The sequence below is a fragment of the Fistularia commersonii genome, chromosome 33, assembly GCF_037954325.1.
Source record: "Fistularia commersonii isolate RoL2024-O1a breed Wild chromosome 33, RoL_Fcom_v1.0, whole genome shotgun sequence".
In the NCBI taxonomy this organism is placed as follows: Eukaryota; Metazoa; Chordata; class Actinopteri; order Syngnathiformes; family Fistulariidae; genus Fistularia; species Fistularia commersonii.
In genome coordinates, this window is record NC_141316.1 from 6,449,050 (window position 1) to 6,476,906 (window position 27,857).

The window sequence follows — 27,857 nt, forward strand, 5'->3', positions numbered from 1 at the left end:
TCCCTCACAGCGGGCTGTGTGCACGAGGGATTTGAACATTATGGAAGGGCTGAGCAGGACTCTTGAGACTCAAAAGACGCGGAAACCGGCGATGACCAATGAAAGAAATCATTCTTTGCTTGCATCGTCCAGGGCGACCCCACAGAGACGACGCACAGCCCGGTGACGTCCTCTGTTCTGAATGTTGGTTCAATTAAAACAGCGAGCGGGACGGGCCGGGACGCTGACACAGCGATGCCGTTATGTAATGCAAAGGACCCAAAAATAAGCCCCGCAAAAACGCCGTTTATATCGCCTCCTTGCGCATCTGAAGCGAGAAGAAAGAGTGCCAAGGCTGCCCTGATTAATTAATCAGAAACTACAAAGTGAATTATTTAACAGTCCTAGTATATTTTGTTGACATATTATGCAATATACATGTTTTACGCTTTTAATTATGACAAGGAGACATTGTGGAGGTCTTGTATGAGCATTTTTGAATTTCCTGTGATGTTTTATGCATGGCCAAGAGCAGACGCGCTTTAGCGTGTGTTTACGCGCATTTTCCCGCCGTCCGCCACCGTTCGAGTTCAAATCCGTGCCGTCGTCTGACGACGGGGATCTCGAAATTTTCCGCACAAAATATTTCCAAGATTTCAGTCCATTAAATTTCTTTCTTTCTTTCTTTCTTTCTTTCTTTCTTTCTTTCTTTCTTTCTTTCTCTCTTTCTTTCGGAGGGGGGGCTCAGATTGACGGATAGACTTACTTTTCCCGCTTCTGAACGTGCGTTTGGTTGCCAGGCAACGTTTTTGTCTCTCAGACAAGCTATCCACGGTGTGTTTTTTTTTTTTTTCCCGCACAGGGACCCGGACACACATGCGACTAGTTTATGCTTCTCTTCCATTGACAGCTTCTTCCGCGGCTTATCTGCCCTCTCTGAAGTGACATTTAGCTGTGGTGTGTGTGTGTGTGTATGTGTGTGTTAAATGTATATATTTGTGCACACACACATAAACCTTGTTTTTCTGGTGGCTTTCCCTTGAGGATTTCAAAATCTTGTGCACCATATGGATTCATAAAGCGCCGTGTCTTATCTCCATCCGAATTCGATGACATTTAGACGCGAGAGCAGCAGGACCGGCCCCCAAATAAGCCTCGCAAAACTTTCTCCGTCCACACACACACACACACACACACACACGTACACGCACACACGGCGTGATGTGTGACGCACGGCGCATCTGTGGAAGACAGAATAAGGCCAAGGTGATGCTTTCAAAAATCCCCGCTCACCTCGGTGTTTCGCGTGCGCCGGAACACGTGCTCTCCTACCGGTGAAGACTGATTCGGGTTCGTGTCGTATTAACGCGGCGCCGCTGAGGTGAAGGAGGGGAAAATCCAGAAGCGGGGGGAGGGTTTACGTACGAGGATGTAAGCAGACAGCTGAAGAGAGGACAGCTCCACCTGCATCCGTGTGTCACGGTGGTTTCTGCTCTGCCCTCCCATTCCTCTGTGCAAACAAGAAGCAGCACCTGGCTCCGTCAGCCCTCTCCCCTCCATCTCGACAAGAGGATGAATCTGTCACCACGTCTATTAGCGTTATTACCCGTCTGACATCCATGAAAGCAGTCAGGGTGTCCCTTACGATGTCGACGCGGCATGAAACGCACGGCGGCACGCGCGGCCTAATCTGACACATCAGATTTGCCCGCTGTGTTCTGCACGGTTGAGACGTTACAGCCCCGGTCCTCCATCCGGGCTTCCGATGCCGAGCGGCTACGCGGGTGACGACGGCGAACTCCTTAATTGGTTGAAAAGTTCACCCGCACCGTTGCGTCGTAGTTCCCAGCTACGGGACACTTACCTTTTAACGTAAGAGTGGACGTAGCTTTGTCAGAGCTTACCACGTCAGCCAGGTTGCGTTTCCCGAAAGGCAAACGTAAGAAACTAAAATCCAGCTGCCGCTGTTAGATTCGTCTAAGATGGACCTGGACGACTGAGAACCGCCACCGACATGTCAAAAGGAGGATGACAATCCTGTTTTAGAATTCCTTTTCTTTGCTATCCAAAGATATTCGGTTGCTTTGGCCGGCCTCTCGCACAATGACAGCAGGCAGAGGCTCCAGCATCCCCCTCAATGTAGGACAGGGTTGGCAACTTTTACCACCCAAAGAGCCATTTGGTTCCGTTTCCCCAAAGAGGTAAAGAAAATACCGGGAGCCACATGACCCTTTTGAAATTCTAAAAATGAATTAACACGGCATATAACTTTTTTTTTTTTTTTTTTTTTGCCTTTATGTCCTGTATAAATAAAATATATGTCGCTTTTTTTTTTTTTTGAGCAAAACAACTGCAGAAAATTACATTTCTGCATGCAACAAAACATTTGAAGTCAGAAAAAAATGTGTTGGTTTAAGAGTTACTTTTAAACATGACCCTTTTGAAATTTTAAAAATAAATTAAAATGGCGTATAACGTTATCTTTTTTTTCTTTTGCCTTTGTGTTCTGTATAAACAAATTATATGTTGCATTTATTTTAAACCAAAACAACTGCAGAAAATAAAATTCCTGCATGCAACAAAACATTTTGAAATCAGAAAAAAAGGCGTTGGGTTGAACGTTACTTTAAACAAAATAATAAATGTCTATTTGAGTCCTTCTTGTATTTATGAAAAAAAAAAAAATATATATATATATATTTTAATTTAAATGATCTGAAAGGAAACCAAAAATGTCGTCCTCCTTTACTGGCGCGTGCAGTCACTTATTAAAAGGCGACAAAAACATTTTAACACATTTTATTTAGATGTTATAAGATCGCCGTAGCCTTCAAATTTAAAATGAACGAACTGAAATAAAATACATTCTTATTAAATATTCGTTAATTATTTTCAAAAGCCACAGGGAGGCGCATCAGAAGGATCTCCGGAGCCGTGGGTTGCCGACCCCTGGTGGCGTATAAACTGAATATGTGAACTGGAAGACTTCTGGCATCAAAACAACCCCAATATGACTAAAATTCAAATACGGTTTTTGTAAACGCCATCCATCCCATTCATCCATGACACTTGGAAGAGAGCGGGACACGAGCAATGTAGGCGTGTACTCGGCGGATTCATGTTAGACTAACAATTGCGTCGACACCCTTATCGATACCCAAAAACGGAGCGATCCAAAGTATGTATTTACCGAAACGGAGGGGAAAAAAAACAAGCGAGACCGAGCGAGCGACCAAGTGAATGTCGGGGTCGTCAGCAGGTGAAATGAAAAAGCCACCGCAGCTATTTGCATTCAGAGTGTCACAATTAAATTTACGTGATGCTGATACTCCCGCCTGGGCCTCTTCTAAATTGTAATGCGATAAAAATAGCGTATTCATCGTAGCATAGGCATTGATAGGATTCTGTTTTCTTTCAAGATATCTTTTTTTTTTCTTGACTGACACCTATAAAATGTAAGCAGCCTTGGGCACTCAGGTGAAATATGGTTTGATGTTTTTTTTTTTCCCCTCCACTGCAGAGACCCCGGGTTTAATGTCTTTGAAAAGTCCCTCTGATTTCTGACTGCAGATCGTTTCTGTCTCGCCACCGAGAATAACAAGAGCCCTCTGACACATTCCACCCTCTCTGGACATTCAGAGGCATTTGTATGCCGGGTAGAGACACACTTATATATATATATTTATACATGTATATATGTATACGTATAATATATCAGCATGTATATACATGTGTATGTACATGTATGGTTGTATATATACATGTATATATACACGCACATACATACATATGTATATATATATATACATATATATATATACATATAGCCAAAGTTTCATACTTTTATGGAACAATAACATTTGCAGTGTGTTAACTGCATTACCTTAATAAAATAAGTAAGAAGCTTGTAAGTAAGAAGTAATAAGCCATTAGTAATTAGAATAAGTCAAAGTTTAAAACTTTTCTGGAACGATCACATGAACTGCCTGTTAACTGCATTAACTGTATATGTATATATATGTGTGTGTGTGTGTGTGTGTGTATCTATCTATCTATCTATCTATCTATCTATCTATCTATCTATCTATCTATCTATCTATCTATCTATCTATCTATCTATCTATCTATCTATCTATCTATCTATCCATCCATCCATCCATCCATCCATCCATCCATCTATCTATCTATATACACACATGTATATATATGTGTGTGTTAATGTTAATTAGCATTCAATGTTATCGTTCCAGAAAAGTTAAACTTTGACTTATTTCTAGCATTTTTAGAGAAACTAGCGATCCCTATGCTACTGGCTGTTTCAGCATCAAATGTGTTCGGAGATGTTTTGTGTCAGAAGTCCAAACAATTTCTAATGCAACCACTCATTATATTTGTTAAGGGGATCTTGCTCTTGCTGTTTTTTTGGAATTTCAAAGTCAGTATGTGCTGACTTAATTTCAATCAGCATGAGCTGTGGACTTTGAAGCAAATCGATTTCCAACCCCGTTCCCGTCAGACCGCTTCCTCAGTGAGATCTCTCCTCGTCGGTCTTTCGGTTCTCCGGTTCGCGTTTCGGCGTCCCCTCAACCATTTCTGCCCCTTTCAAGTGTATATTTCCGGGCGCCACAATGAAACACCCCTCGAGACTTGGATTTCAGATCAAAAGAAAAAGCAGTAGTTTCCATTCGGGAAAAGGTTGGCCTGTCACAAGGGCTGTTTGTCCCCCCGTTGTAAACACCAGACAGTGAAAGGCGGCTCTGTCCAGGCTTTGTTCGGAGCCTTGCTGGACACCAATTAGCCATGCTAGCATCAGCCATGTGGCTCCCTGCCTCGGCCCCCTGAGCCTCACGTTGAAGCCGGGGCTGAAATCTCCAACGTCTCTGCTTATTTTCCTTTCTGCATTGAAAGCCATGGTCAAATTGATTTTTTTCTCAAAACTTTTTTCATTATTACAAGCAGACCTGCACTTGGGTTGAGATTATCTTAATTTCCGGACTATTGAGCGCACCTGAATATAAGTCGCACCGGCTAAATACGAAAAATAAATGTGTACATATAAAGTCCGCACTTGTCTATAAGCCGCAGGTGTCCATGTTGTAACATGAGATATTTACACAGAAATATTTTTTTAAACGATAAATTCAATTCATACCGGTAACATCCACAAATACGTACTGGAAATGCCTTTTTTTTTCCAAACAAGTGCCCGCTTTGTTTTACTCCAGCTGGTCGCTATCTTTGTCTTCGTCTTCCTCCTGCGCGCTAAAACCATTAAAGTGGTCTTCTTCGTGTAGGAATCGAACAGCCTCAGAATTCACAGGAATTCCATTGGTCCGATACGACGAGGCTAAATGTTTTAGCGGCGTGAAGCTCACTAGCCCCAAAAAATCCATAAATAAGCTGCATCATTGGGTTCGGAGCGTGTTAAAAAGTCCAGAAATTACAGTTTTGGTTGCAAAGACAAAGGATTGCTTGTGCAGTCACAGGTCCAGGTCATTACGTGTAACTTTTTTGCCTCCAGCGAGATCTTCCTTCCTCCAGCTGAGCCCGTCGGCTCACACCTTCGTATGCATCAGTGCGCTCGATCGGTCGGAGCCATGAAGCTTATACGCCTTGATGTTGCTTTATTGTCGATTTCTCCCCCATGCGGCAGACTAGCAGGGTAATGGACAAGACATTTCATAACACTGAGTAAAAATAATGAAGTTTTTTGTAATTTATATAGATATTAATATATAAGAAAGTGGGCAGCACTTATGTCGTACAAAATCCGTCCGTAATAGCAGTATGTTGTATTTTAGAGCAGTGGTCCCCAACCTTTTTTGTGCCGGGAACCAGTTTTATGCACGAAAATGTTTCCGCTGACCGGTTAGAGGTTGTTTCGTCCTGAAAAAGCTCTCCTTCGACTTTTGTTCCTGGCTCATTTTTAATAAGGGCGAGCTTGTGGTAGCTGATAGCTGAAATAGAGTTACAGAGTAAAGTCCGGCAGTGAGGCAAAGGCAGAAATTGTCGTTTTTCAAAATAAGACCCGGAAAGGTCTAATGAAAGAATTATAATTTGTACCAAATGAGAACCGGTACCAAACGACCCTCAGACCGGTACTGGTCCTGGGACCGGGGGATTCGGGACCCCTGTTCTAGAGGAGGGAGTGTGAGAGTGAGGTGAGAGTTCAGCATCTCGAAAACCTGGTGTATGATGCTGTCTGTAATCGTACCAAGGTCGTAAAGTATCCCGACTATAAACTGCTTTTTGTCAAGTTAATTATTCATTTTAAAGGAAGGAGGACTGAGTGCATGGATGTTTATCTTGATAAGATTTGTGAATGGTTGTAGAGTCCAGTAGAACCTCGGTGCATGAATGTACCAGAGTGTCGCTGGCAAATCCATTTTTCCCATTGAAATCAATGGAAATACCATTTCATGGGTCTATTTGAAGCAAAAAAAATAAGAACGGAAAAGATAACCTCAATTATTACTGTTTCTGCTATTCTTTCTCTTCTTGGCAGCACTCATACTTGGCGTCATGAAATCAGCGTGCAAAAGTAAAGCCTTCTTGCATGAGACCCTAGCTAACGCTCCACTAATCTGCCTTTCATTCATCCAAACTAACAATCACTTTTCTACTTCTTCTAAGACTTAAGACTTTTGCTTCACTAACGTCGCCACCCCTTTGAGCAACATCAGCCGTCTTTAGCGCATCTTTGTTCTTCAGGATTGCACCGACGGTTGACTTAACCGTTTCGTAGCACTTGGAGAGATCTGTAACACGAACACATTCAACTATTATTTCATCTTCAGATCAACTGTAATTCTTAACTTTCTCTAAACACCACTAGTGCTAGTACTGTTAACATTTTTGGGAGCCATAGTTAAATATCGTTATAACAGGAGAACACGACGGTGTAAACAACCACGCATAACAGCCACTACACAAACCCCCCAGTGCAGAACGGTCTTGAGTTTGTCTGTTTGTCTGAAAACTCTGCTCGTAGGCGAAGTTGTTCATGAAAAGTGTGTCCGTAAGCCCAGGTTCTGCTGAATGTGTCTTGATAAGGCGTCCTCCGATTGACCCTGCCAATGGCCCAACTGTCAGACCAAGATAAGCCGTACGGATAGCGAATGAATGATATGATCGTAAGCTAACGTGGCATCTTTAAGTGTAAATAAAAGCACTCCTTTGACAAGAAAAGAAAAAGAAAAGCCCTCAAAACAGCCCAAGTGGCCTATTACAACAATTTCTCACCTTGAACAAACTTCTGAGGGTAAACTCCTCCGGATTGTTTCATACTTTTAATCTCGAAGTCGAATTGCAAAGGTGTTGAGATATACTATAAATTAGAGGTATTTAAATACCATAAAATCCATAAAGCCTGGGTTTGCTTTTCATCCACTAGCCTACACTTAAGTAGCTCTCCCATGCATCAAGTGGAAGGACGCCGTATTTGTAAATTATCCGCAGCCTCTTTTCTATATTTGTCCTTTTTTGTTTGTTTTTCTCACTTGCTCACTTGGGTTTCATAGATTCTCGCCAAAGCAATTTTTGTTGCGCTCCCAAGTCTCGACAATGACTTTGTTATGGCTGCGTTGTTACCTTGACCAATAAAAAAAAAAAAAAAGAAAAGAAGCTAAAACAACACAACCCAAGGTTTTACAGCGGGGGGCTTCAGAATATCGTTTTTTTTTTTTAACGTTTATTCGGCGGGGGAATTGCGCGATGCCTCTTTGACCCTCAGCTCTCCGGGGCAGAGGGCTCGATCTGGAAAAAACAAACAAGAAAAACGCCCTTCCTCTGACTTACCTTTCTCTCCATCTGCGTTCCGCCTCCTTCTGCAGGACGCCAAGTTTGTGGAGGAGAGGAGGAAGCATCTGCAGGGCTACCTCCGCACGGTGATGAACAAACTGATCCAGACGCTGCCAGAGTTTACGTCCCGACCCACCAAAGAGACCCTGCTGTCTCTGCTGCCTTTCTGTCAGTAAGTGGAAACAACACGTTGCGTTTGTGCGTCCGGGCGATAAACAAAAACCCATGAAATCACGTGAGCATATCCGGACCCGTTCAGGGTTCTTGAGACGGAAGCGGATTAAGTCGAAAAATAAACCAAAACCAACCCAAGTGGACGTTAGATTGCGTGAAAGAGAATCATGTTTTCACATAATTACCCCAGTCATGTGCTTCGGAAGGTGAATTATAGAGCCGTCTAATGGTGCGAATATTATTGTTGAAATGCCTGTCGAGGTTTGACAGTAGTTCCGTATCACTTCGGCGAAGAAACATTTTCAAAAAAGAAATTAGCCGCCGCAGCTGTCATGGTCGCGGTAGTTACACGATGCTAATCGGCGGGATTAATGTCACGGGAAATTCCAAATCCCTCTCCGACAAAGTTCTTTGTTTCCCCTTAGCGCGTCTTCAGACGCGAGCTTGAAAATTTAGACGGAGGGGAGAAAATGCGCCTCAGCGAGGCCACCCGCCCGACGACCGCTCGACGTCATATCTCATCAATATTCAAATCATTTCCTGCCGAGAGAGGCGGGGATGCGACCGGCCGCCGCGTCGATTCCTTTCCTTTTTACCGTCACCGAAGATTGGCCAAAGCCCCAACCTTCGCAAGGGCTTCGAATTCTATTGTTTCAATTTCCCTACGATAACATTGACCTTTTCTTTTTTCACGGGTTGAAGTTTTGATTTCAAAACGCGAGGTAATATTCCAAAGGCAGCACTCTGTAGATTTGAAGTGGACTGAAAAGGACCGGCGTGTAAAGCTGCAAAGTAAGAGGATTCTCTTGTTTAGGCTACCGCATGAGGCCCGGTAATGAAATATGGGTTTTTCAGATCCTCAAGTGGAAACAAAGTCTCTGCTGGAATTTGTTTGACAGCGTGATATACCGCGTTAGGCGTATTCATGAGATTTCGGCACTTCCTCGCGCAGCTCTGTCATTTCTCGAGAACGCTACATTCATAAATGGACGGTTGGCGATTGTTACGCGGTGATAAACGTAACGAGTAATAAAGACGGTTTCGCCAGCGGGGGGAGTTGCGCTGCGAAACCCGAGGTGCAGGCCTCACTGGACGTATGACCTACTAGATCCGGCCGCGTGTCGCGCCGAGTCCACCCCCAAAACATGTCTGCGTGTGATGAGATTCGATCGGAAGCGGCCACAGCGGCCGCCCGGAGCTCGGCTCTTCCACGCGCATATGCCAGGCTGCCAAGGCCGGTTGTGATCCACGCCGACGGCAGAATCCTTGTTGACTCGGTGGAAAAGCGGATGACATTTGATAAATCCAGATCAGCAAACCGTGATATTCCTGATTTGTGCGCGTGTGTGTGTGTGTGTGTGTGTTTAGCCTCATAACAACATTGCTCTGGGGCCTACCGGTGTTGTCATAACATGTGATCTTTGGCGAGGCGTTAATGCGGGAAGAGACAGGCGGTAAAGTGACGGCAGCGGTTGGCGATCCAAACTCCGGGCAAAATAACAACCAGGAACACATAAAGCAACAGAATGAGAATTTTTCCAGCTTGTAACTATTCTTGACAGACAAATGACAGTGTAACACGTGTGATTTAAGGAAACAATTACTTCTTCTGAATAACTTCTCAATACCACCGAAGTTTGGAATAATTTGCTGAATAATGCCATGAACAGCTTAAATGCTATTGGGAACATGTTCAAGTGTATTTTAATGATTAGAAATAATTACCCAAAGCAGTGTGTTATCACAAAATTATGTTTTGTTTTGTTTTTTCCATGAGGGTACATTGTTTAGTAGTCATAAAAATTGCAATATGTAATAATACAGGGTTATGATGTTATGTGAAATTAGCAGGTATTAGCTATCAAAAAGTCACGGTGTAACAACAATAGCTGAGGTCAACAATAAAAAAAAACAAACATAATTTTACTACATGGAGATGTTTAATCCCTAGATTAGAAAAATCATTGGAAAGTGATTTGGGCAGACAAACACTGAGCTGCTGAAACACAATGTTTTAATTTAGCCGCTTTCCAGAAAATCACACCGCATGCATGTAGACTGTAATAAGGACAAGATCACAGATAGACAGGGACTCGCTGTGTTTATTGCGCTGTTTAATTTGTAATAAATCACAACATTGCACAGGTGCATCCGTGACAATCATCTTGGCAATTTTATTCAAGTGTCAAATGGTTACACTGTTGGATGCGTTTCTTCTTTTTTCATATGCGTGAAGGAGGGTGGATAGAAGAATTAGAAAAATAGCAGGAAGGATTAGAATAAATTAGAATTAAAGAAAATTAAAAAAATAGAAATTCTAAAACATTTGAATCACAAAAATAGCAGGAGGAAGGTGGATAAAAGAATTAGAAAAGTAGCAGGAAAAATTGGAAAAACGTAGAATTGAAAACATTTTGAATTTAAAAATTGTAAAAAAAAAATATAATTAGAAAAGTAGCAGGACGGAGGGTGGATAGAAGAATTTGAAAAATAGCAGGAAGGATTAGAATAAATTAGAATTAAGGAAAATTAAAAAACAAAAATTCTAAAAAAATTGAATTACTAAAATAGCAGGAGGAGGGTGGATAAAAGCATTACATAAAATAGCAGGAAAGATTGGAAAAATGTAGAATTGAAAGTATTTTGAATTTAGAAATTGTAAAAAAAAAATTCAATCAGAAAAGCAGCAGGACGGAGGGTGGATTGAAGAATTAGATAAAATTTGAATTAAAAAAAAAAAGGAAAATTAAAAATTGTAAAAAAATACAATAAGAAAAATAGCAGGAAGGAGGGTGGATCAAAGAATTAGAAAAAAATTTGAATAAAAAGAATTTAAATTAAAAACGGTAAAAAAATATACAATTTGAAAAATAGCAGGAAGGAGGGTGGATAGAAGAATATAGAAAAATTGCATCCTCTGTCGATTGCAATGGAACACTGACGGACGCAAATCTGCCGCCCATTTGTATCCAAATTTCTCATCATGTGAGTTTCAGGTCTACCCGTCTAATTTTCATGGGGAGAATTAACATAATCTCTTGAAATGTTTGCGCCGAGCACACTTTGGGTGTCTGCCTCCATGTCTCTAGCTGTTTTCATTACTTCTCCGAGACCTCGGCGATACCAGCAGATGCTACTGCCTGCAGATTTAGTGACACAAAGGCTTTTTATTAATTTTTTTTCCCCTCTTCCTTTTCATGGGTGAGAAGATTCAGCGATGGGATGGCAGATGCGTTGCGGCGCAGTGAGAGTTAGAGGCCAAAAAAACGACAATAAGCTGCTTGAAAAGAAAGTAGAAGAGGAAGGACAGGGAGAAACTGCGAGGGTTCAGACAGGGGAAGAGCGAGGAGCTGCAGACGGATGGGAGTTCAACACCTCATATACAAGATATTTGTTGCCACGCGACCTCTTGGATGTCAAACTCTTTCCAGTCCGACATGAACGTAGACGTAGTTGTCATGTAGACGCAGCAGATGATGAGCTGGACGGGTCTCGAGACTTGCGAAGCTACTTGTAGGATCGGTTTTTAGCGGCGTTTCGGGGAAAAAGCGCGGGCAGAATACCAAGTTACTAAGTTCTGCCACCGACGCCGACAAGACTGGATTGTCGGGGGAGTTTTGGGGTTCCTCATCCAATCCAAAGGCACAAATTCCGGTTGAGCTTGTTGAGATAAGTCGCCCAAGATTGAAAACATTCAAATTTGCATTTCACAAAAGTATATACAGTATACCCTTGTTTTTCGCGGGGGTTACGTTCCAAAAAGAACCCGTGATAGGCAAAATCCATGAAGTAGAAACCTTTATTTTTTTTTTACAATTATTATACAATTAAATACTCTATTATACATTGAAAAGAAAGAACAAACCATTTTACAGGCTCAATCATTTGTTTCACAAATAAAAGTACTGTACTTTTGAAACTTTTTTTTCAACAAATAACTTCTATACTGTACTGTCAAATAATAATTTTAATCATCAATGTGAACAGAAGGCTTCAAATTGCGGAGATTAGCACCGCCCACCGCAACCTTATTGCTGCTGCGAAACTTATCGCTGCTGTCGTCCTTATGTTTTTTTCTTCCTTCTTTATGGAACGAACGGAAGATTCATTAATTCCGTAATGCCGACCTACAGCCGCATAGCTTTTACCTTCCCTTAGCATGTCCAGAAGTTTAACTTTATTGCGATAGATAGCATCTTCCGCTGCCTTTTGGGCCCTGCCGCAGGTGCTTTTGTCGCTCCAGAGCATTTCGTCAACATTATGGGTTTTAGAGAAACTCGAAATTGCAAGAGAATTTGCACGTACGTAATGTAAATTTGGCAAGCTGTTTACATATTAAACTGCAACGTTATTGACGCACAGGTAGAGAAGAAGCGGAGTGACTTTTTTTTAGCCAATCGGAATGCAGAACATAATGCACGATGCATATCCGTGAAGTAGCGAAACTGTGAAAAGTAAACCGCGTTATAGCGAGGGATCACTGTACCATAATTCTGCCACCTTTTCCACATGCTTTAACCATTACAGCTGCAACAATGATGCAGCTAATTTGTGGATTTTTTTAGGCTAATGAGTTTAATGCCGGCTAAATATTTAGCCTCGTCATATTGGACCAATAAAATTACAATTACGGCACCGAAGAAAACCACTTCCATGGTTTTAGTGCGCAGGAGGAAGACCAAGATTGTGATCAGCTGGAGGAGGACAAAGCAAATGGCTGGATGGGCTTTTCCTTGTGATATTTATTATTAATCTTTTGTATGTATTTCATTAAAAGTAAAACGAAATGTCTGTGTAAATATCTTATGTTACAACATGGACACCGACAACTTGTAAACAAGTACAGCCGATATATGTACATATATATTCATTTAGTTATTTATAGCTGTTGCAGCTTATATGTAGTTGCGCTCAATTGTCTGGAAATTATGGTATAATGGACTTTCTGCAGATTTTTAAAAACATTTCATTCTATAAAGAATCGGTTAAAGTTCTTTAGAAATGCTTCATCACTCATTAAACCTGAATCTTAACATTAATGTTTAATTCATCAACACAGTTCCAAATAGCTTATTTTTCATAAATGAGTTTATCCGTCATGTGTCTAATTTATAGCGTTGTCACACTTTTTGAATTATGGATTCGCCGTGTTTCTAAGCATTTTTAAAAGTTGTCGCTGGATAAATTTACATTCATGATTCAGAAAAGGGCAAGTGAATGACGCACAAACGATTTTTTGACGTACGTATCATGATTGAGACGTGCACTAATGCTGAGTGAGTGTGTTTGTAAATATTTAATATAGTCGCATTAATTCTGGTGTGTCCAGACGGTGAATAGGCATTGACTAGTTATTGAGCATTTTGCACAATCTCACTTCCAACTGAGGAAAAACAGGAAATTCCACTCTTGGATGTCGATCGTATGGATTACGGTCTCATCGCTATTGTTCTCGATTTATTCCGGGGCTTTATTGGGGAACGGTTGCGCTCATTAGCCAAAGGCACAAGAAGCAGGCAGGCCCCTCTAAAGGTGAGACCATGGAAACTATGTGAGTAAATGTTTTCTATCGTTTCAATTTATCATGTATTATAGTATTAATAAGAGTTTATGAAACATTCTTTTGAATACAATGACTTTGGTACATGTCTGTACAAATGTACTAGTATATCATTTACTTGAATATTCTTAATAGAAATACCGGTAAATATCAAATAGTTTTCACAGGGATGCAGTATTTCATTTTAAATTTCGATTGTATGTCATAAGGAACGTTATAAATATACTTTAGAATGAAAAGCTGGTCATTTATTGAAGGATTCAAGCATTCAAAACATTTAGTGTCATTACAAAGAGTGCTATGAAATTTAGGGATAAAAAACAGACACAAACAACCCTAAAAGGCAGGACACAACACAACAATACAATGACAGCAGCATCTTGGGGTTAGAAGACAGAAAAAATATGACCAAAAATATGATTCAAATAACACAGGATGACATGTTATATTCCGTGTGTTTGGCATGCAGGAAACATGGCAAATAATGGGTGGTAAGTTGAATTTTTGAGCTGTTTGGTGTTTGCTGGGATGCGGGATTCACACAGAAAGGTGCCGCCGTTAGAATTTAACCGGCAACCTTTGTCCCATATGGCGAAAGTGCGAACCTCCATGCCGCCGGGTAAATTAAAAAAATGTTTAAAACCAAGATTATTTGTTAGGGTATGTATCTTCTGCCAGACAACAGTTGTAGTAGGGGGTGTGTTAAGCTTTGTACAAACCTTTTGAAAATTCGCTTTTCTTTTCTTTTGTTTTTTTTCAAAGCAGTATTAAATTATAAACCCTCCAAATCAGAGGCAGTTGTTGGTTAGTTAACTAAATAAGAAAAGTCTCTATAGGAAACAAATGTTTGGTGTTGATCACCATAACTACAAAATAATTAATACTTAATAATTATCAATTATAACATTTCTAATTATAATTAATTTTAATAATTATAATTCTGCATAGATTTTCCTTTTTTACTAATTATCCCAAAATAATTTTCTCAAACATCTGGGATAATTAACTCTGTTATAGAAAAAGGGGGATTTTTTTTTTCCGAACTGACTAATTATACCTCTATATTTGGAAAACTTCTCACTTTAGTGTCCACGGAAATAATTGACCCAGCTGCAAACAGTTTCCTGCAACCAAATACATTTAACAACATGATGACAAAACTGCTAATGTTCTGGTGGTGATGCAAATCAGAGAGAAGTTATGAACTTTAAAAGAGAAAAAAAAAAAAAAGATATCTGGGAGTGTGTTTGCTAAATGTTTTAAAGTCACGCTAGAAATAAGAAATAGTTTTCGCCAGAGCCCCCTTTCCCAGTATGATGGCATTCCCTCACAAATTGAAAATAGTATCCGGCTAGCTGCGACGTTACTGGAGAAGCTGCAGTGTTGCATAAGTTATGAACTTTAGGGGAAATAAAATTTCTTTCCTCACGTGATTGAGTGTACAAACAAAATTGGGACATAAATAGCATCTGGTAAGCCACGATGCTGCTACTGACGCTGCAAGCGATACTGCTAGCTAAAGCACAATGCTGCAGAAGTTAAGAACCTAAAAAGAAATAAAAATTAGATATCTGGGAGGGCTTCTTCCGAGTGTGTTTGTTAAAAGCATTTTGAAGTCAAACTAGAATTGTTTTCGCTGTGGCTCGCTTTTTGAAACCGAGCCCCGGATTTCCTGGCGTGATGGAGTGCACAAACAAATTGGGACGTAAATGTGGTTAATTGCAAGACTATCAGCGACGCTGCTAGTCATGCTGTTAGCGATGCTGCTAGCGATGCTGTTAGCGACGTTTCTAGCAAGACTGTGATGGAAAGAAAATAAAAAAATACATATCTGGGAGGGTATTTTCCGAGTGTGTCTACCAAATGCGTTTTGGAGTCACTCTAGAATTTTTAATTTTACTCAGAGAAACCGAGCCCTGAATTTCCTGGCGTGATGGCGCGCACGTTTGTATGAAAATATCATCTGCTTAGCTGCGATGCTGCTAGCAAAGCCGCAACGGTGCTAGCATTTGCTAGCTTGCCGCCAAAGCCAACATTTTGGGGGGAGTTCTTTTTTTTTTTTTTTAGTTTACTGTTCCCTGGAAATATGATGTTGATGATTTCAAGCCCCGGGTAACATATCTTCTAAAAAGAACATTGTCATTGACCTCCATTTTGGTTCGAAATGTGTCGCCGTGTTGTTGATTACGGGCACATTGATCTTAGCACCCGCGTACCCGCGCTCCTTCTGGTTTTTACTTTTGCTCTCCCTCCCACTCGCCTGGAAGTCCACGTGGTTGCACCTCTCCACAGATTTGCCACCACTTAGTATGCCGCGCCACCCCAAAGCATCTACGGTTTACTCGGAGCAGGAAGTGCACACAAGGTCCGGGTTGTGACCTGCTGCCTCCAGGCTGGAGGGAGAGTTGGAAAAAAAATAGTGCCATGGACCTTTGTTTCATTGTGAGGCGATTGGACTTCAGAATTAGGATGTAACCTTTTACCGCGCTGGCCTGAATTTTTGGCATATTTTGTGTGTCGGCCTGTGTGTACGTGCGCGGGTGTGTGTATGGCGACCATAGAGGGAATAGTTTATTCACCAGCCTGTACTGCTTACTGCCTCCAACCCTTTCCTGTCAGACGATGATCTCGATGCACGCTTGTGTTTGCGCACCTGCTTGCTCTAATTTCCCCCCCAGTCAAATGATTAACGTTCCTACAGTGTCTGGGAAACTCGTTCTCCTAGACAATTCGATATCACGTCCATAGGAGGGACGGACACAGGCAGGGAACCTTAGAAATTATCTTTTAAGCCTAATAAATTTGACACATTTAGCCGCTTCGCCCAGTTTGACGGGAATAATAGAGATGTCGTGCAATTCCGGCACCGCACGCCAGTCCCCCGTATTCAATATCCTTCTTTTTTTTTTTTTTCTTTTTTTTCCCCGTTCAAGCCCTCGTTGCATTACATCCCTTACCGATGCAAATTGCGTGACCGCTTGATTGAGCGGTCGGTCCCGGAGACGTGGAAGAATTGCTATTTTGGAAATGTTTAACCGTCTTCTCGGTTTTAACATCGTTTTAACAAAGTTCTTCCATGTTGTTTGGTCACACGGCCCGCTGAGGCAACATGATTTTGAGAATTGGGACCGGAGCCTGACCCACATATGGGCTTCCAAGACCAGTATTTCAGTATTTAGGAAAAAAAAAAAGTATACATATATAAATGAGCTGTATCTGTCTGCACTTTACACTTTGTTTGTTTGTTTGTTTGTTAGAAGTTTATTAGGACAGTGTACAAACACATTAAGCACAGAGGCAGAGACGTTTGTACCAGATTATAGCTCATAGCTAATTTCCATCTGTAGTCTTTTAATGTTTCATTGTTTGTTTATTGTGCACTTTACTGTTGATGTAAAAAACTATGTCTATGTGCTCTATTTTTTTGTTACTTTCATGTCCTGTCATGAGAGTTACAAGCGTCTTCTTGATTCCTCTGTAAGTCTAGTACATGTAGAGAAATTGACAATAAAGATGACTGACTTATGTTAAGAGATTTACAGGTGATACTTTTGAACTGACATCAGTCTCGCCTCAGAAAGATGTCAGAGATTATGTTTGAAATTCAACCTTGGATTTTTTAACACAGACAAAATTGGGATTTCAGAAAGAAGTTAGTGTTATAATGTCGAGTGGATGTTAATGTTTCATTTCATTTCATTTATTGGTTTATTAGGACAGTGTACAATTACATTAAGCATAGCGGCAGAGATGTTTGTACCAGATTGTAGCTCATTGCTAATTTCCATCTGTAGTCCTGGGAAGACAATACAAATGTAAAACTCTACCAATAGACAAATGTTACGACACGGGCCAGTGGTTGGGTAACAAAGAACAGGTCGTCATCAGCAGCAAAATGAAATGACATTTTATTGACTCGCCAAGTGACTCTGCAAACTGTTAATTCTGCTTTTGAACGAAAACGCCGAACGCAGCAAACAGAGCAGTACTGTCCTTGGGGAGCGCTGTTGCACAGTAAGCTCCAGCGCAACAGGTGAAATGAACAGAGAAGAAAAAAGACAACATGGCAATTTGAGAAGAATTCCCCGTCCCCCACGCCGAACATGGGTTGAACGGCTGAACTCTGAATTCTGAACTCTGCACTGGAGGGGTTGCATAACAACCACAGCAACATAAAGGAAATATAGGAAGTATGCCTGGCAACAACATTAGGAGCAGACGTACCTGTTTACGTCAAGCATATGAGAGCCTACCGGCCGATCGAATCGCCCTTAACGATAATAAAACAGCTCAGCAGTGTACAACCGGGAGGAAAAAAAAAAAACAACCTGAAATAGTACAGAATTACCAATTTGAAGTCAAGGATTCTGTTGGCTCATGTTTCTGCTTCCTGTATGTTCCTGAACAGACCCTGCCAATGTGACCCAAACAACAGGAGTTCTTTCCTATTATTAACTGTTGATTGTTGAAAAAACACTCGAATGGCTATTACTGAGACGTGGGAGGTAGCATTTCGCAACGACATGCTTCAGGAGTCGCACAAAGAAACCCAAAGCGCCTCTGAAAACAGGAAAGGCCTCGATTTCAGGCGCTCTCTGCTTTTTAGCCCCCTCCGTCTGCAATTACGAGAGTCTCTCATTCCTCATTCATCCCCTCTGTTATGTAAGGTAATGAGACGAAGGTGTCAGGGGTTCGCGTGTCACGGAGACGGTCTTAACGGGATCCGGGGAGGTTATTTCATCGAGTGGCCGGGATCGTTCTCTCCCGAGAAACAGGAGCTCTGGACGTCATCGGGAGATTGGAAATTAATGAGGTTTGACCCTGGGTGTCAATCATAATAACATCCGATGGCGAAAAAAGCGCCTGGATTCGGATTTAAGTAACAACGTGGCGACATGTGGGGGGAAAAAAAAGCCAGAGGTTCTGAAAACAGTCGAAAGAAAATCTGAATTTATTCACGTCTTGGGGCTGGTAATCCGTTCGGAGAGGAGTCTGTGTTACAGACAGACACCGGTCGTTTGAGGACCAGGTCAGTCCAGGCCGAAGCTCGCGTCGCTCATCAGCAGAGGTTTGCACTCAGAATGCGATTCTAGTTTGTCACTCGGAGGCGACGTAAAGGCCGTCACTAAGATCTCTGAGCTTCAGCACCTAAGCGCTCCTTGAGTGCCCGTCGGCTCGGGACGCGATCTCCTCCCGACCGAGGATCGGTTTCATTTCATGGTCGGTCTCAGGCTCGGGACGGACATTAGTCTCATTGGAAAAAGCTGATTTGACTTCCCTTAAAATGGATGAACGTCACACGGCCTTAAAGTCCGAGATGCTTTTTTAAGGTCATTTAAACTCCTCTTTTCTTTTCATTTTCATCATTTTTTTTTACTTACAAAGTGACCGCGATCAGTCCAACTTCTGAGATGTAGAATCTGAATCCTATTACCTGTGAAAGTTTGCAGGGTTTGACAGGTGAAGCCGCGGGAGGAAAGGTGACTTTAGAAATAAAGATTTAATAATCCTCTGTTCATGAAATCTCTTTTATTTCCCGCTTTGACCAACATCAAGGTTTCATTGACATGGAGTCCCGTGGCAGAAGGGAGGGGATTCATTTAGGTGTCCAACCGTAGTATCCCCAGTTTGTTTGATTAAAAACAAAACTGTAAGAAAGGTCAGCAGATGGTCAATTTAAGGCATTGGCTTTTTCTTCTTATCCTCTGTTGTTTCACCCAGAGACGCACCCCAAAACCAAGAGGGCGGAGCCAAGACGCCTCGCTCCAAAACGGCATCCCGCTTCCCTAGACTGGGTCGCAACCGCAACCAGGAGGCCAGACCTGAACCCCAGAGCGGCGATCTTTAAATCCTCTGTGTTATGAATCACGGGGCGAGGACGGCGGCGCTTTCAGGGGTCTGAGGAACTCTTATCGGACCTTCGCAGCCTTCACGGCGAAAAGGAAAACAAAACAAACTTCAGCCAAGTAGACGAAGGTCCGAGAGAAGGCGGATCAGCGGATGACGGACGCCGGAAAAGCTCCCACCTCCCTCCTGTGGACGGACCAAGTCGTACAGCACCTTTTACCTCACCGAGATCCTCTAGGACTGTCTCACCTGGTGCACAATGAGATGTTGCAAAAGTGTTTTATTTCTTACTACGCTCATTTTTTTTATTTGTAGTGGAAGTGTATTACGGTCACAGTGCCTGCAGTGTTTTGTAGCTGCTTTTCCTGCTTCTGGGATGGACGGAGGGTGAGGGGTCGGGATGTTAGACTTGTTTGTTTTTAGCTAATGTGTCAGCGCTAACAGTGCCGTTCCACTTCCGATAACAGCGACGCCACTGCGAACCACCACCATCTACATCTGCTCCTTTAGCTTTTATGGCTACTCCGGATTATAATCTAGCAAGAGCGGATAGACAGAATGGCGCTCATGTTGTAGGATTGGGGTTAAACACCACTGTAACCTAAGCTAGCTACTTAAGTTACTATTATAATATCTTAACTAAGTTTCAAACACCTGCCGAGGTTAATAGTAGAAGATTTCGAGAAGATGTAAAAGTTCATAGGAAGGGTTCCCTTTTTTACGCCATCGGCCCGTTTGGGTGGGATTACCCCTCGCTTACATGTGTAACTAATGTTTGCTTGCAGGGATTTAACGCAGCGTTACATTGCAATTGAATGTTTTTAGCGTTGACTAAACACTCGAAGAGAAGCCTGCTTGTTAAGAGTGCAAGGCAAAAGACTCAAGTGTGTGTAAAACAGAAGCTCATGCATATGTAGGATTTACCCCAGAGTCGTCAGAAACTCTGGTCAAACGAGGAGGGATCGCGTTTGAAGGATTTTCCGGGGAAACTTGAATCAAAGGGTCGGCTCAATAGTGGTAAACACTGCTCACCGTCTACCAGGGGTAGTGAATAAACAGGACGTGTGGGTTTTTAATTAAGTTTTTGTTGCTGTACGGGAAACGACCCCCGCATACGTCCCGTCTCCTTTTTTTTTTTTTTGCAGTGCGGCGAGACGATCCGCGCGGGGCCAGATCATGGTGTTTTTTTTTTTTTTTTTTCTTTTTTCTATTAAGACTTCCTTTCACAGGGCTGGCAATTAAATCAGACTCCACAGAAGAGGCGAAAGTGCAAGCGGCCGAGCTCACTAAACATCACATTTTTTTTAAGACTTTTTGTTTGTTTGTTTCTTTAATGGCACTCTGCTGCACGCTAGCTGGAAAATACAATGTACCTTAAACAACGGATTGTATCTTTTTGCTGCGAAGGCAGTGAAGCGGCGTCTTGGCTGTGTTTTTAGGTGTAGCCCTGCCTTACAGTATATGCACTAGAAACATGTCGTTACCCGAATCCCGTTCTTTATCGGAGGCGGGACGCGTGCTCAAGGATTCGCCATCGTAACAATAAAAGTAGCCTTTTTTAACAGGCATTTCTTATACACTGCAGGACCACTACTCTGTGCAAACACTCCTGCTGTTTGTGCGCCGTGCAACGCACCTAAGAGACCCCCCCCCACCCCACCCCACCCGCTGGCAACTTGAAGAACAAATCCGGTTTTATTCTCCGTCTTTTATAGTTGACGGATCGCGTGAAAAGAGCAAAAAATTAGCCATGAATTGACCCCACTGTGTCATCGGCGTAGCGGAGCCACGGGGATTTAACTTCTGAGTCATGACAGATTTCTGTCAGTGGGATTCCACGCTCGAGATCAGTGTTTATCCGAAAAGAGGGGGGAGAGGAGAGGGCAGATGTCTGGGACGCAGCGAGCCCCGGCAGCCAGGAAACTGCGAGATTCAAAACTAGCCACAGCCGGCAAGTGTTTTTTTTTTTTTTTTCTCACGGCTTCATAATTGAATGAGAACGAAAGCGACAGTGGGAGTTTTCGAGGGCCGCCTCGTATTCGAGTCGAATGATGCCGGGAAAAAAAAAAAAAACAAAAAAAAAAGCAAAAGGCGGAATGTGATATTTCAACCGGCTTAGCCAAAAAAGTGGATTGATTGATGGAAACAGGCGAACACCTGCAGGCATGAATGGCAGCGGCAGGGGAAGGACTGATCCTGACTGATGTCTGTCCTCATCACTCTCGCGTTTGAAACCTCCCTCAGAGTTTCCATGTCGGAGAATATTATTTAAGCCTCTTGTTCTTTTTTTTTTTTTTTTTTTTTTTTTTTGGATTTCTCTCCTCATCTCCACATTTGGGGGTGACTTATTTCTGTCTCTGCTCATGCCACAATATGTAGTTCAATTAAAAAAAAAAATGAAAGTCAGCACTGAATATTAATGTTCCGCCTCCTGTTAATACGTTGCTATTTAGTCATCATTAACATATTTCTCATGGCCAAACTCTACATACACTTATCCCCAATAATCTTTTAATATCTGTTAATTGATAACCAATAAAGAAGATTGACTCAAACTGCTTATACACATGTTTTAACCTCATTTGTCACATCCAAACACAGAAATGCTACTTTTTTTTTTCCTATCTCAACAAGCGGTTACCAGAAAGTCACTGAGGAGAAGCATCTTTATAAAAGAGCTTTAGCAGGTGTATTGTATTATATTATACCACATATAAGTTATAACATGTAATAAGCACGTGAATAAGTGCTTCGTAACGACTAATATGTAACCAATAACAAGCAATATCCCTGTTAGTAAAATGCGGTTGATGGTAAACAAGCTACTTGATGAATGGGTGGATTATTTGGAGAAAAGGTGAAATAAGGATCAAATCGCCACACATTTCCACCCTGCAGTTTGTTGAGTGGCTGACTTTGGAATAATCAACGGTTGATCTTCCTTCCCAGTGAGCCTGGGTTCATAACTAATATCTAGCTAATATCGTTCGGTGTTTATTCGTTCCGTGCGTTTGCTCCCGAAGATTCGAAGCGCGAATTCATCGGCGGCGGATCGTCGTTGGCGGGCGTTTGAAGTTGAAGTGCAGGGGAGGCGACGACGATGGCGGCGGCAGGGGAGTCACATGACGTCCCATCTAAGAAAGGAAATCATTTAGTTAATTTTCACTTGCTTTTTTTCTCCAAATGGTTTCTTCCTCTTCTTTCACCCCTTTGTCAACATCATTCAAAGAAATTCTGCATTCGATTGAAATAATGGCAACAAAGCCCCCCCCAAACCAGCGAAAACAGCATGCAAGTATATCAAATATTGTCATAATATGCCGGAGGTTAGCGCTTGGCCTTGCAGTAACCAGGACTGTTGAGCCGCATTTTGTAATAACAGTGCATTTTGTAATAAACGTCCAAAATGTAATAACTTTTTCATTTCATTTTGTAATAAAGCCGCATTTTGTAATAAAGCCGCATTTTGTAATAAACTGCCCCAACGCATTTTGTAATAAATTTTGCTGCATTATGTAATAAGTTATTACATATTGAGAAGATTATTACAAAATGCACTTGCAACTTTTTTATTCTCGAGGAAATGTAATAACATGGTGCATTATGTAATAACAATTCTAAAGCATAAGTTTGTTAATTGTATTTTATTTTACTTAAAAGTATTTGTAAAAGCTGGGCCTATTAATTAGTATCACTGTATTAGCCTAGTAGCAGTACTTAGCAATTACTATCAGTACACTATTCAAAGGTTGCATTAACAGAGAATATTCTATAAATTCCATGTTATTACATTTCCTAGAGAATAAAAAAGTTGCAAGTGCATTTTGTAATAATCTTCTCAAAATGTAATAACTTATTACATAATGCGGCAAAATTCATTACAAAATGCGTCGGGGCAGTTTATTACAAAATGCGGCTTTATTACAAAATGAAATGAAAAAGTTATCACAAAATGCGTCTCAACAAGGACACTGATTGGTTCTGATAGGGAGCCTTTCCTGTGTGATTCTCCATGGAGGAGGACTTTGAGGACTTTGGTTTCCTCCCACCGTCCAAAAACATGTCGGAGTTACATCGTAGACCCTCCATTGTGCAAAGAGTGAGAATGATTGGTGAAATGGTTGGTCCCCAACTTTTTTTGTACAAGGGACCTATTTTCATGAAATTGTTTTTGCCGACCGGTTAGAGGTATGGAGGGTTCAAATAATTAAAACTTTTGTCGGTTCACAGTATTTAATCCCAAATACAACAATTAAACTTCATATTAGGCAGTTACAATATAGTAAAGTGAAGGGGAAAACCTTGGTTTTTGCCAAATAAGATCCGGAAGATCTAATGAAATAACTACCATTTGTACCAAGAAAGATGGGGTTTGGGACCCCGGATATATGATATTAATGAAAGGGTGAATGTTTGTGTGTCTCTACATGTGACCCTGTGATCCAGAGACTTGTAAACTATCAGTTCAACTAGTTTGATTTCTGAGAAGGTTCAGGAACTCCTAAAGATGTGGCCCCAGCAGATCATCATCATTAATTATTTGTATTTTAGTTTGGCCCTTTATATTTCCCTCACTTGTCAATCAACCATTCAAACTCCCCAAGTTTTCAACCCCGATCAACAAATGGTTTTAAACTCAAAATGCGTAGCGGTTGCTTTGAATCGATCGAACGCATCGACATTTCCCGTCCGTCTCGTCCAAATAAAGCACGAATGAAACATTTCGCCACCTTGAAGCCGCCGGTCAGAGAGAGGTCGAGGGGAAGCGTGATCACGCCGCAGAGATATTCTCTTCACCGTGTGTCGTGGGCGTTCTACGTTCACACTGAGGAGGACCCCAACGATAAAGAGCTACGTATTTATCTATGGATAAAGGCAAAAGTTCATTAGGCAACTCTGCTGTACGGATGAATGCATGTTCATGTGTGTGTGTAGGCATTTGCAAGGACACGACCACGTGAACGCTCGCGTCTACGAGCCGGACGCACGAAGGCGTATGTCTTCGGAGCCTCCGCGGCTTCTTCTGCGTCCGTCCGCGTTTTTCAATCCCCGCCGCCTCGCTAAGCTCTCCGAGCTTATATTTGAAGCGCCCCGGCTCTTTTGTGTGAGCCGACGTTTGTTGTGCTTTGGCTCTTTGCTGCAGCGGGTCAGCAGAGAGAGGAAGTGGTGAGGAGCCACACAACACTCATTGTCCATTGACCAGAAAATTGGTTACAAGCCCCTGTTTTGGGAGCAGGACAGCTGCTTCTGGCAGCCATGGATTTTATATCCAAAAACCGGCTGCATGTGACCCCCCCCCCCCGCACACACACACACACACACACACACAAACATCTGTTCCATTGTTTTTAAAGCAACCGAACTGAGCCGGATGGAGTAGCCTGTGCACTCATTGGGGTTTAAAAATCAATTTTCTAGATTGTAAGTTATTTCTTGATAATTTCCAGCAATTTTGCAGAGATTTTTAATGATTTCATTGTTATGTATTAAAATAATGTAAATTATGTAATGTATAGATACATTTTTTATTGTATTTATTATTCTAGCTCCTTTCTTTCCAAAAATATTTTTTCCACGTATTCCAATTAACTTAAGATGGACATCTCAAAAAAAATAAAACGAACACTAAAATAGCACATCCTAGATATTAATGAATAAAATATTTTTATTAAACACTTTGTTTTTTACATAGTTGAAAGTGCTGACAACGAAATCACACCAAAATGATCAATGGAAATCACACTCAAAATGAAAGTGAGAAAACACACTACAGGCGGATCCGACGTCAACGTAACGTCCTTGAAACAAATCAAAATGAATCAGTGTTGCTTCCTAAGTGGATTCCACACAAGTGTGATTGACTTGGAGTTACATTGTGTTGTTTTATGTGTTCCCTTTATTTTTTTGAGATGTATATTTGCAGCTCAACTACCTCTACCGCACTTTCCGCTTTCAGCTGCGCGAATTGAAATTTCCCTTTTGTGGGACAATTAAAGGTGCATTCTAATCTAATCATTCTAATCTAGCCTGAATTCTGTTTACCTCCCTATCTCACGAAGAAAGAGGTGACCCGCCGCGTCTTGTCGAGGCGTTATACCGTCCGACGACCCGGCGATGAATAGATTTGCAGGCTGGCGATCATCCCTTTGCACCTTCTCGCCGTCCAGCTTTTCTCCTTGAACACGCCGGAGTCCGTCCGCTGGAAAGGGCCGCGCGTCATTACCCCGCTCTCGCCTTTGTGTGAGGAACATGAAGGACGAGCGGGATCTGGTTTAAACAAGGTCACTGTATAAACAGCCCTCGTATCTTAAGAGCGCACGAGGCGTTCGCTCATTATAACGATAAGGAAACACCGCGGCGCCCGGTGGACCAGGGGCCCTATTAGAAAGACGGATTAGCCCGAGATTTATATTTATGCTTACAAGTCAGACAACAGCCGGTGTTCCTCAGCGGACCGGAGTCTGGCGGGACTCCGCTCGGTCCGGAGTGCTCGTTGCCGTGGCGGCGGCCTTCGGCGGCGCCGAAGGTACGCAACAATGCCGTTTGTGAAAGCTAAAAAGATCCGAGGTGTTGTGAGTTACGATATTTCCTCCAGATTGGAAACACGTGTGTTAAAGTTGTATGAACCCCGGCACGGCTCTGTCATATATATCCGGAACACGTGTTCCATATTTGTTTCATATTCCTTGGTGTTTCTCAGGGATGCAACTTGACCCTGACTTGCCTATTAGGCGTATACACTCGTGATTATTGTTTTGCGGTGCTGATTGCCGGGCTTTAGGGGCACGACGGAACGCTCGCAACCTCCACCTACGACGCCCGGGACGCCTTTTGATGTGTTTTTATTTGCATCGAACATGTGATTTTGTGGGCGGCGCAGCAGCGCTGAGGTCAGCGCGTCCGCCTCGCAGCAAACAGGTCACCGGTTGGATCCCAACTGTATGGAGTTTCCTGCATGGAGACTCTGAAGAAGAACGGTTGTATGTCTGGAAGTGTCCCTGCGATCGATTGGTTACTGGACCCGAGGGAACCCTGCCTCTCGGCCAATGACGGCCGAGAAAAGGCTCCCGGGACCCACAGGCGGTAAAGACAATGAATGAATGTGATTTTACCGTGGCTTCTTGTGTTGAATGGAAACTGATGAGGAACCTCAGTGGCTTGTTTAACGCATAAACCCAAGTTCCATCATATGTAGCATCATTAATACAGCAGAACCTGGGCGTACGAACGCCCCGAATCACGACCACATTGCCCGACGGACAGAGTGTCCCATCAAATGTTAAATCAAGCTGAGAACAAGCTTTGGTGCACCAACACATAAATAAACACTCGCGGGCTTTCCGCGTCGTAGCATAGCAGCATAGTAGCGTAGTAGCATAGTAGCAGTCATGTGTGGTATTCTGTGTTGTTTACATAAATTTCCTCTTGTTGTAATATTTTTTTTGTGCTTCTTCAGTGAGTTAGCCCTCACTATGCCCCCCATCTCCCCCCAAAAAGTTGCTAGTGCTAGTGCTGTAGGGATTGGCAACCTTTACCACTCAAAGAGCCATTGGGACCATTTTAAACACAGTAAAATAAACAATGGGAGCCACACAACACTCTTGAAATTTAAAATGAATAAACACGCCATATAATGTAAATTTTTTGCCGGTATGCTATGTATAAACAAAACGTGTTGGATTTTTTGTGTTGCAGAAAAAACAAAATTACAGTTCTGCATGCACCAAAACATTTTGAACTCCGAAAAAAGACATTGGGTTGAAGGTTACTTTTAAACGAAATATTCTTGTATTTCTGAAAACATAAAGGCGGATATAAATTGTCCACCGGCAGCCGACCAAAAATGCCATCCGCTCTCTGTGTGTTTGCGCGTGGAGACGCTTATTAAGAGCGACAAAAATACTTGAATACATTTTGTTAAGATGTTACAAGATTGACATAATCTTCAAATTTTAAATGACATTTGAAAAGTGATCGAACTAAAATAAAATCTTAACATTTTCATTAAATATTCGTTAATTATTTTCAAAAGCCACAGGATCAGAGAGCCACTGGTTGTCGACCCCTGGGCTAGCGGTACTAAGAAGTATCACAGTTGCTCGAAACAAGAAAATACTAGCTAAAAATGAGACAATCCTGAGGTACAAAAATGCGCTAAAGACGGCTGATGCGGCTAAAGGGGTGGCCATGTTAACAAAGTTAAGTCTTAGAAAATGAAAATTAATTCAGAGTCAAAGAACAAACTGAATTCCTGAGGCGAGGTTCTACAGTTTATTATCGGCTGATTTAAAAAAAAAGGCAGAAACCAGAAAGGTGGAGTTCTTCCACGCTTTGAACAAGACCTCGTTACAATATCACACGCCGTTGCTTCATCAACACTCCATTTCCACCTTCCATCTGACACTTTCACCCTGGAGGAGGATCCGGCGTTCCCGACGAAGTCGCCGGAGAGACGGCGCCAGCACGCGCTGCCTGAGCTTGACATCGCTTTAACTTC

At 42.1% G+C, this 27,857-nt stretch overlaps 1 protein-coding gene across 4 annotated transcripts in view; it reads left to right on the forward strand.

Moving 5' to 3' along the window:
• The window catches only part of snx29 (sorting nexin 29), a 256,411-nt gene that overhangs the window by 162,992 nt on the left and 65,562 nt on the right, over positions 1-27,857 (forward strand). For 2 of the 4 annotated variants that reach the window (XM_086141044.1, XM_086141045.1), the window contains exons 20-21: positions 7,812-7,951; positions 19,235-24,661. In XM_086141044.1, coding sequence (XP_085997170.1) covers positions 7,812-7,951; positions 19,235-19,361 — 267 coding nt within the window. In that variant the 3' untranslated portion in view covers positions 19,362-24,661. Of the gene's footprint in view, positions 1-7,811; positions 7,952-11,162; positions 11,734-19,234; positions 24,662-27,857 lie in introns of those variants that run through there. The other 2 variants (XM_086141046.1, XM_086141047.1) reach the window with 2 other exon arrangements.